Below are 10,399 nucleotides of genomic sequence, written 5' to 3' on the forward strand. Positions count from 1 at the left end.
GCCTATTCTATATTTCAGTGTCTTTGGTTATATTTTGCTTGCTTGTTTTGTTATTTAGGTTCCTGTTAAGGTGAGATCATATCGTATTTGTTTTTCACCACCTGGCTATTTCACTCAGCATAATGCTTTCCAGTTCCATCCATGCTGTTGCAAAGGGTAGGAGCTCCTTCTTTCTTTCTGCTGCATAGAATTCCATTGTGTAAATGTACCATACTTTTTTGATCCATTCATTTACTGCTGGGCACGTAGGTTGCTTCCAGCACTTGGCTACTGTAAGTTGTGCTGCTATGAACATTGGGGTGCATAGGTTCTTTTGGATTGGTGTTTTAGGGTTCTTAGGATATAATCCCAGCAGTGGAATTGCTGGCTCAAAAGGCATATTCATTTTTAGTTTTCTTGGAAAATTCCATACTGTTTTCCATAGTGGTTGTACCAGTCTGAAATCCCACCAAGAGTGTACTAGGGTTCCCTTTTCTCTATAACCTCTCCAACACTTGTTGTTTGTTGCTTTGTTTATGATGGCCATTCTGACTGGTGTGAAGTGGATCTCACTGTCGTTTTAATTTGCATCTCTCTGATAGCTAGTGATATTGAGAATCTTTTCAAGTGTCTCTGGATCCTCTGTATGTCCTCCTTGGAGAAGTGTGTGTTCAAGTCCTTTGCCCATTTTTTAATTGGGTTACTTGTCTTCTTAGAGTGGAGTCATTTAAGTTCTTTATATATTTTCAAGATTAAACCCTTGGTTGAGGTATCATTGGCAAATATGTTTTCCCTTGCAGTTGGTTCCCTTTTTATTTTAATACCATATGATCTCACCTTTAACAGGAAGCTAAACTAAACAAACAAGAAAACAGAATAAAAACAAAGACAATGAAATAGAGAACAAGGGGACAGTGACCAGAGGGGAGAGGGAAGGGAATTTAAGGGGGAAAAAGGGGAGGGATTTGGAGAAGCAAATATGAAGAACACAGGGATGAGAACTGGGGGAGGGGCGGTGTAAATGGGAGGGAGGTGGGGAGCACAGGGTGGGGGGGTTGGGATGGGAGAAACAGGCAAAAAATGTACTTGAAAAATAACTAAATAAAATTATTGAGAAAAAATACTGTTTAGTTGTGCATAAGCTTTTTATTTTGATGAGATCCCATTTCTTTATTTTTTCCTTTATGTCCATTGCTCTAGGGGACATATCAGTAAAAATGTTGCCTATGATCTCCTCTAGGACTTTCATGATGTCATGGCTTATATTCAAATCTTTTATCCACCTTGAATTTATTTTTGTGTATGTTGTATGTTGGTGCTCGAATTTCATTTTTTGCACAGAGCTGTCCAGTTCTCCCAAAACCATTTGTGAACACATTTTTATAGAGATACACCACAGGCATCCCCATTACAGCTAAGAATAAGTCCAGGTTTCCTCTACTAAGTTATTATATCATTTTTTCTGCTAAGTAATTTAAAATAGAAATGTGATAAAAATATTAGAACAATCTTGGAAAGGGGAGTCACTGATGTCATTACTGCTCAGCAACATCCCAAAAAGTTACTGAATCTTAAAGACCTAAATAAATACTCAGATTTTACATGTTCCTTTAAAGAATGACTCAATGTAATCAAGACATCATCAATTCTTTTCTAAATTAGACATTTAATATACCATCCTCAAAGTCTTAGTAGGTTTCTGAGACCTCTGAAATTATGTTTTAATTATTTTATTGTTGTTCAATTACACTTGTCTGCATTTTCCCCTCAACAATACCCCCACCCCAGACAAACTGAGCCCTGTCCCAAGTTTCGCCCCTCCCCCTTGGTTTTGTCCATGCTCTGAAATTATTTTAATAATTTTCTGAAATATGGTTGTCAGAAAAAAGAAGCATTGTTTTTAATAAGAATATTGTGTAGTACACCTGTTAGCAGATATCAAAAGCTACTTACAAGACCTAAAATAATATAGTATTGTCCTAAGAATAATAAGCCAATCAAAAGAAAAGAGTTTAGAAAGAGGTACACAGCTATTCAGACTTTATCATAAATATGACATATCATATTAGGAAAGTAGGTTATATATTTTTTAAATGTGTTGAAAAACTTGGTTTTATCACAACAGAAAGCCCTTTGTAAAGTAGATTTAAAATCTTTAAACACATTCACACACACAAATGCACACATATAAACACAAGCAGGAGTGTAACTGATAACACATTTTTTAGGAGAAAACTGCAACCATCCATAAAGGTGAGCATGCAAACAGCCTACTTAACACAAAGTAGTTTCTTTCAGGATGTCCATAGCAGCACAGAGTAGCACACTGGGCAAATGGGTTCATAACATGCTATATCTAGACAGGGAATAATACAAAGCAGGGAACTGGTGAAACTACAGGGACACATGGCAACATGATTGAATCTTAGGAACTCAACATTGTAAATAAAAGACTCAGAAAACTTTGTACTATGTAGCATAATTTTCATAAATGTGCAGAATATAAAACTGTATACTCTATAACTTAAGAATACATACATATGCAGTTAAACTATTTTTAACTATGATTAATAAAATATACAACATTGGGATTACCTCTGGAAAGAGGGAGAGGAATGGTATACACAAGTAATTTCAATATTGATCATATTCTGGGTATAAATTGCATATATTATTGGTATGCATGAAAAATTCATAACAAAATTTTTAAGTAAGAAAGGTTTTAATGTTTTTTAGTTAGGAAAAAATCGCTTACAAAACATAGATGATGTTCCTACAATACAGTGGAAGAAATTCCATGTTCTTCCTAGTTCATGATGTTCTGGAGGGGCTATACACTGAGGAAATAAAATTTTTCTAAGATAAGATTGAAAACAAACAATTTTGTTTATATAAAAACAAACCATTGTTAAGTCTATAATTTAAAGTATCGAAGATGAAGGCAACTTTTAGGGAACACACTGCTGTGTAAAATAATACATTTCTTTACCCAAACTTCAGTTTGGGTAAATAATAGGGAAAAATAAACCACATCTATACTTGGAAGAATGGCGAAAAGGCACATAGTAGCTAGTAAGGAAAAAGCATGAAAAGATGTTTACAACTTGGATTAGTATGGTATTCAATACTCTAATCCAAAACTAGAATCTGTTATTTTTTGTCAAACATTCCATTTGGGTTCATCCCAACCTGTGAATATATCCAACATCGCATCTAAAAGAACTGTTCCATGATCATGCATTTAACCAAATATGGTATCATCTCCCATCTAGACGTCCTGAACTTCAAATGCACAGGCATCAAAATGAGAAACAGAAGTAATCTGGAAGACAAAATGCTTAAGGCAGCTGTTAAAATCTGTTGTACGCATATAACAACAAACATTAAAATTTTGAAATAAAGTACAAACTGACAGTAACCAGAGAAGACAGGGTAGAGGGATACTGGGGGAAAATAGAGGAAGGGCAATCAAGAAATGTGTATGAAGGATACATGGACAAAGCCAAAGGTGGTAAGTTCAAGGGTGGCAGGTGGAGATGGCTGGGGCAGAAAAGCATGGTGGAGTGAAAATAAAGACAACTGTACCTGAACAACAACAAATAAATAAACAAACAAACAAACAAACAAATAAATACCACTCTTTTGCCTTAGAGATTTGTTCTAGACATTAGCCAAATTGATTTCTCATTATTTGGGGGTAAATCAAATTTTTAAAGGTAGCTTTCACTTTCTAAAGGGAAAAAAAACTCTTCTAAACCACATTTAAACATAAATGATAGAGAACAAACTGACAATGATCAGAGGGGAGGAGGTAGGGGGATAGGAGAGAAAAGGGGAAGGGGCGAGCCAAGAAACATGAATAAGGGATTCAAGGGCATGCATGCACAGTGTGGGGTACATTGACCATGGAAAGTGGGGTTTGGTGATATGGGGCAGCAGAGAGCAATAGGGAAAATCAGGACAACTATAACTGAACAATTAAAAAAGCTACAAGGTGAACTTAGTTTATGCTTTTTAATAATAGGGAAAATATCTGTGCCTTTTTATTCATCCTTCAGAATTTCTGTATTAGATTGATTCTAACCTCAACAAGCAATTTGTTCTACTTTTGATACCTTCTATGAATAAAGAAAAGCAAACCAAGAAAACTCAATAAGTTGACTAAGTCATCTATTGTTAGAATGAACTGCCCGTTTGCTGCTTCAGAATTAGTAACAAGTGCATTCAGTATGAATGACACATTCTCAATCTATCTATAGCTAACTTCCTACACCACAGTTTCTTCATAGCATTTGTCATTTCTGAATTTCTCAGAGTGTATATTACAGGATTCAACATGGGAGTGATAATAGTACAAGCCACACTTATGAATTTATCAACAGGGAAGTTAGAAACAGGTCTAACATACATAAAAATGCAGGGAACAAAAAAGAGAACAACCACCGTGATGTGGGAACCACAGGTAGACAGGGCTTTGCGCCTCCCTTCCTGACTGTGACTTTTAAGGGAACTTAGGATGACTCCATAGGATGTTAGTAGACAAACAAAGATGACTGTACATATTGCTCCACCATTGGAAACCACAGTGAGGCCTAAGACATAGGTGTCAGTGCAGGCAAGTTCTAACAGTGGGTACATGTCACACATAAAGTGGTCAATGACATTGGGGCCACAGAAGGGGAGGTTGTACACAAAGAGAATTTGGACCAGAGAATGACCAAATCCTCCAGCCCAGGCCCCCAACAACAACAGGAAGCAAACCTGTCTATTCATGATGGTTATGTAGTGCAATGGCTTACAGATGGCCACATAGCGATCATAGGCCATGGCCACCAGGAGGAAGACCTCAGCACCAGCAAAAAAGTGTTCCAGAAAGAGCTGTCCCATGCAAGCTGAGAAAGAAATTGTCTTTTGACCACAGAGTAGGTCTATGATCAATTTGGGTGAAATGGCAGTAGAATACGCTGCATCCAGGAGTGACAGAAAGATAAGGAAGAAGTACATGGGGGAGCCCAGAGAGGGGCTGGCAAGGACAGTCACCACAATGAGCAGGTTGCCCACCATTGTCACAATGTAAGTGAGTAAAAATATGACAAATAATGCCTTTTGGCCCCCAGGATCCTGAGTGAGGCCCAGGAGGACAAATTCTGTCACATTGTTACTATGTCCCATTCAGTCTTCTCTAAAGCCTGTTTCCTGAATGAGAGAAGTCAGGAGAAGGGACCTGTAATGAAAGCGTGAACACACTATAAATACATCCATCATATATTGGAGTATATATTTATTATTATATCTTCTACAGGGGTTTACACACAATAAAGGTATGCTTAACATATATGAGTTCTTCCTAATAGCCAATTGCACCTTCCCTTGACAATTCTGTTCCTCCTCAGAGGACTTTGTTTGGGCTACAAGTCAAGGTTTTCCCTCTCAGTCTTAGTGGATTGTTCACAGAGAAAGTATCAAAGGCCCCACAGCCAGTCATAACTTTAATAATAGAGCCTAGTTAAACTGGCAGTCCTGGACACACAAGTCAGCAATGCTTACTCTCTGGTGGTGACAAAAAAAAAATCTCTAAATAAACTGGCATGAAGTCAGTCCTCTGAGTTGGTAATATTTGTAAGGAGGACCTTTGTAATACAACTGATGTAGCATCAAAAATAATGTCTCTCTTGGAATAATGCATTTAATGCTACAAAAAATTGCTTTTAGGTATTCAGTCCTTTATGTCTCGAAGGATTTTCAGTCTTCATAAATCTCTCATTAAATTTCCACAGACAGGAATACATCAAATTATGACATAATTAGCTGATTGTTCCCCAAAGCAATTACTCAGTTGGATTCTGTAACTGTCAGAAATTTTTCAGTTTCTTTTTTTATACTATCAGCTTTTTAAGAAATTGTAATTTGGTCTATGTAATTTTTGTCTATCCTACAACACTTAACAAAGAGAAACTATTTAGATTTTCACCAAATATTTTTGAAATTCACTGTCTGGTGACTATCATGAACTCTTACATTACCAACAGGTATTATTTTTTTCAAAACTCTTGGGGTGACCTAGGTATTGAGGAAAGGGAACACAGGCATTAAAAAGAGAGGTAGAAGACAATGAGACATGGTTATATTTATAATTCCTCCAAGGTACTGAGAGTGCTCAGAAATGGAGCTTTGGTGCTCAGGTTCCAAAAATCAGCATATGCAAGAGAGGAGCCCAACATCAGTGTAAAAAGGCATGGGGTTGAGTCATTTCTAAATGTAATTGCATCTCTGTCTCAGTTTGCTCTTTGGAAGATAAAGGGCTGGAACTAGACAATCTCAGAAACCTTGTCCAGTCTTACCTTCCATGGCACTCTTCGTGCAACCCCATCTTACATTCTATTATAATGACTTTTTCCTATTTTTATAATAAAATAGAAATGTCCAAGCCTATAACTGTTCCTTAAAAAAGACTACCCAGTGGTAAGCGGCATTTTATCATTACAGAGACCAAATACTGATTATGAGTTATTCTATTCAGCATGTTCTTTTTTAATACCCAAAACACCTTTTCAGGGAGAGTATAGCACAGTAATGAATCAAATGAATTCTGGAGATATATTGCCTTGTGTTGAAATCCTAGTCTGGCCACTTACTACTCTGTGACCTTGAGTAACCTAGTAAACATTTCTGTGCCTCAGTTTCATCTTTTTTAGAATGGGGATACCAATGGAACCTACCTCTTGGGTTGTTGTTTTATTACAAGTAAATACCTAGAATACTGGCTGGCACCCAGTAAACATTCAATAAGTGATAACTATCATTAATGTTCTTGAATGCTTCACTATCAACATTGTAACACAAAGAATCATCTGGGTCTTAGTCAATGTGGTGAGAATTATGGACATAGGCAAAGGATAAAAAGAATATTATACTTTATGAACCCCTATTTAGGCATAGGAAAAGATTGCATGTCTCAGGAATTATCTATTTGATTACACATGAGTAGTAGTATTCAACTGTGACAGAATGTATTTAGACTAGATGCAAACAGAATAACAGGGGAAAAAGTTGGAGCCATACATCATAGAAGGAATTGAATAGCATAAAATAAAAAAGGATCAACTCAAGAAGGAGAAATTATATTTAAGAAACAAATTTTCACAAGTAAGGAGAATATTAATGTGATAATTAGGTGAGGTAAGCAGTCTTTTAAAACCTCTTCTTCAAAAGCATTTTCTTTCTTGAGGAAGTGTTAGAAGCTAATCCCCTAAGAATTCCAGGGTTTACTCAGGAGGCATAATAAATGCCATAAGAAATAAACACAAGACATAGCATAATACAAAAAAGCAAAGAAAAATTTTTTAATAATTGATTCCTCAGATTCTTCTACATCTGATGGTGAAGGACAAAATTAAGTAAGAGAGAAGAATTGTACAACGACAGATACACACCTAAATTTTTTGCTTATATTTTCCAGGGGAAAGTTACGAAATCACTTAAGTTCAAAGATAGACAAGCTGACTCCATTCCCATTAATTTGGAGGGCAGAGAGGGAGGGAGGATGTGCTGAAAGGTGGACCTTTCTTTAGAAGCCAGCTGTGGGGACTATTCTACATGCTTCATTTACATTGCTGCTTCCAGTTTAATCAGAAGCTCTGCCATTCTTGAAGCTGTAGGCTGATAAAGGCACACCTATTGAAGAACATGAGGATATAAGGTAGTCTATATCCAACTCTCTTTTTCTCACTCTTTACTTTATGCAGGATCTATCTAGTGTCCTTAATCTTATTAATCATCAAAGTTGTATTTCTCCAGAATAAATCTCCTACTAGCCAGTTAAATTATTTAGATGTAGAAACTGAATATAATCTATTTTCTGTCATTTAACTCATCAAAGATCCGATACTATAAAAACTGACACATAGTATTATTCAACTTTCAACCTTTATAAACCATTAGGTTAACACTTCTCTATTTAAAAAACACCATTTAACATAGTTTTTTAAGAGTATGGCTTTTTAAAAAGATACACTAAAATTCCATAGTAATAAAAATAACCTCTAAAGTACTTTAAATTACAGTTCTATGATTCTGTAAGTGATAATAAACAAGGCACTTCCCTGAACACAGCTTTCTTTCAAATATGTACCAACATGGGTTGCTCTGCTATTTTTCTTTTATTTATTGGGATGGTATTAGTTAGTAAGCACATATAAGTTTCAAGTGTGCATTTCTATCATACATGGTCTGTATATTGCACTGTTGCCCACTACTTAAAAGTCAAATCATCTTCCATCACCTTAGACTTGGCCCCTCTACCCTTCATTACTAACACCTACATTCCTTCTGATTACCACCATACTGTTGTCTCTGTCTATAAATTTTAGTTTTGAAAATGTTCACACATATCAAGTTTCCATATCAGAACCTAAATCCCAGGTAGGAAATATTGTCAGTAATATCATAATAACTATGTATGAGGCAGGGTGGGCACCTTAACTCTCAAGGGAAGCACACTGTGGAGTATGTGATTATGTGGCCACTATGCTATAGCCCTGAAACTAGTACAGAATAATATTGAATGTAAAGTATAATTTTAAAATTTCAAAATAAAAAATCCAAAATCTCATATCAAGTTTCTAGATAAGAATAGGAATATTTTCTCCCTGTTTTAACAAACTTGCTATGTGGAAATTTTAAGTTCTCTCATTATTTTTAAATTAAATTTTGGGGGTGACATAAGATATTTGCACCCCTATGTTCATTGCAGCCTTATTCATGGTGAACAAGACATGAAAACAACCAAAGTGTCCCTCAGTAGGTGACTGGATAAAAGGGATGAGGCACATACACACAACACTACTCCTCATGAGAAATGATGAAACCCTGCCATTGCAACAATGTGGATGGACCACGAGATTCTACTAAGTGAAATAAATCAGAGAGAAAAAGTCAAGGACCATATGACTTCACCCATATGTGGGAAAGAAAATTGTAAGCAACACACTAACCAGGAGAAGAGCAAACAAAAACTCACAGGCACAGACGACAATATGCTAGTTACCCAAAGGGAAAGGGAAAGGGTAAAGGGTAACATCATGCTGGTTAACCCAAAAAGAAAGGTAAAGGGGGTCATATATGTGGTGAAAGAAAAAGATCTGATTTGGGGTGGTAAGTACACAAAGCAATATACACATGATGTATAATAAATTCTCTGATTTAAAGGATTTAGAATAATTAGAAATGTTAATTTAACATATAAAATACAATACCCTATGAACCAAGACTATGAACCTATTAGTTTGTTTGGAATGCACTGAATGTTTCTTTGTTATTTAACAAACAAATAAGAAATACCTGTCAGGCTGTAATGCCAAAAACCAAACACATTTTGTATATTCTGGTTCATTTTCTTATTTTGCTAGCTTCATTTCCTTAATTCAGATTTCTTCCAATGAAAATATGTATATTTAAGACATTAGCAATATTTAAATATATTGTATGAATTTTGGTTGTTCTAAGAACTCACCCCAGGTCTTTCCCTTAGTCTTTAAAATCAGTGCTTCTTTCATTGGCAGTGACTGTGGGTACCTCATGTATCTATGTGTGACCATGGAACACTGAGTAATGTATAGTGATCAGTAAATGTGCAAATAGCTTAATGAGGCTGCACTTTCCGTGTTTCCAGACAGACTCCCCATCACCTCAGTCTTTCACACAAGGGTTGCAGTTTCCAACACAGATATCTAGGATATAAAGACACTTAAATAAAACATAATATGTACTTGTAAAATACTTGAACACTCTCACCTGATGAGTTTTCTTCAGAGAAAAACAACAATGCTGCGTTCTCATGGCTATGTAAAAACTGGCTGAATTTGTGGAAATTAACTTGGTCAAATCCATTATTTGCCAATACAAAAACCCCAGAAATTTTAAAACACTGAAAGTAGTTACTTCAATGTAGTTCTCCTCAGCAGATTGCAGTAAAGTAAACAGTAAGTACTTTCCCGTGAGGACTTAGGACAGCATTCATGTGACTGACCATCAACCTCTGTGGCTAACAAGACAAATGCTGAGATTTACCTTCCTCAAGTAGCCAATGACTGGGCTTTCTCCCAGGTAGAAGTCTTCAGCCTTTCAGTCACTCAAACAGCATATCCCTAAAGACCCCGTTTCCCCAATTAAAAGCATGTCTCTTTCTCTCCCCAACCTCATCCCAGAGAATTGGGACTTAACACATATTTCTACAAGCAATGAAAGATATCTATGCTGAGGAAAATATAACAAGCAAACACCTAAAGAATCAGAGACCACTTAAAGATATACTTCAGCTTAGGCAGAAAGTTCAGTTTCCAGAAATCTCTAAAATATTTCTATCAGAAAAATTATTCTTATACATTTATGGGCATACCCAGACTCTCAGGCTTTTTATATC

The 10,399-nt window shown here is 36.0% G+C and overlaps 1 protein-coding gene across 1 annotated transcript; it reads right to left on the reverse strand.

Moving 5' to 3' along the window:
• Nucleotides 1-4,203: 4,203 nt before the first annotated feature.
• On the reverse strand, nucleotides 4,204-5,151 carry LOC128625750 (olfactory receptor 4A5-like). The gene has a single exon (XM_053659158.1). The coding sequence runs from the start codon at nucleotides 5,149-5,151 to the stop codon at nucleotides 4,204-4,206; it is 948 nt and encodes a 315-aa protein (XP_053515133.1).
• Between the last annotated feature and the right edge of the window lie 5,248 nt (nucleotides 5,152-10,399).

Source organism: Artibeus jamaicensis, unplaced genomic scaffold (genome assembly GCF_021234435.1).
Source record: "Artibeus jamaicensis isolate MK-2021 breed Jamaican fruit bat unplaced genomic scaffold, CSHL_Jam_final scaffold_614, whole genome shotgun sequence".
Classification (NCBI taxonomy): Eukaryota; Metazoa; Chordata; class Mammalia; order Chiroptera; family Phyllostomidae; genus Artibeus; species Artibeus jamaicensis.

Coding starts and splice junctions, on each gene's coding strand:
- LOC128625750 (XM_053659158.1), bottom strand. CDS start 5,151: ATGGGACATAGTAACAATGTGACAGAATTTGTCCTCCTGGGCCTCACT.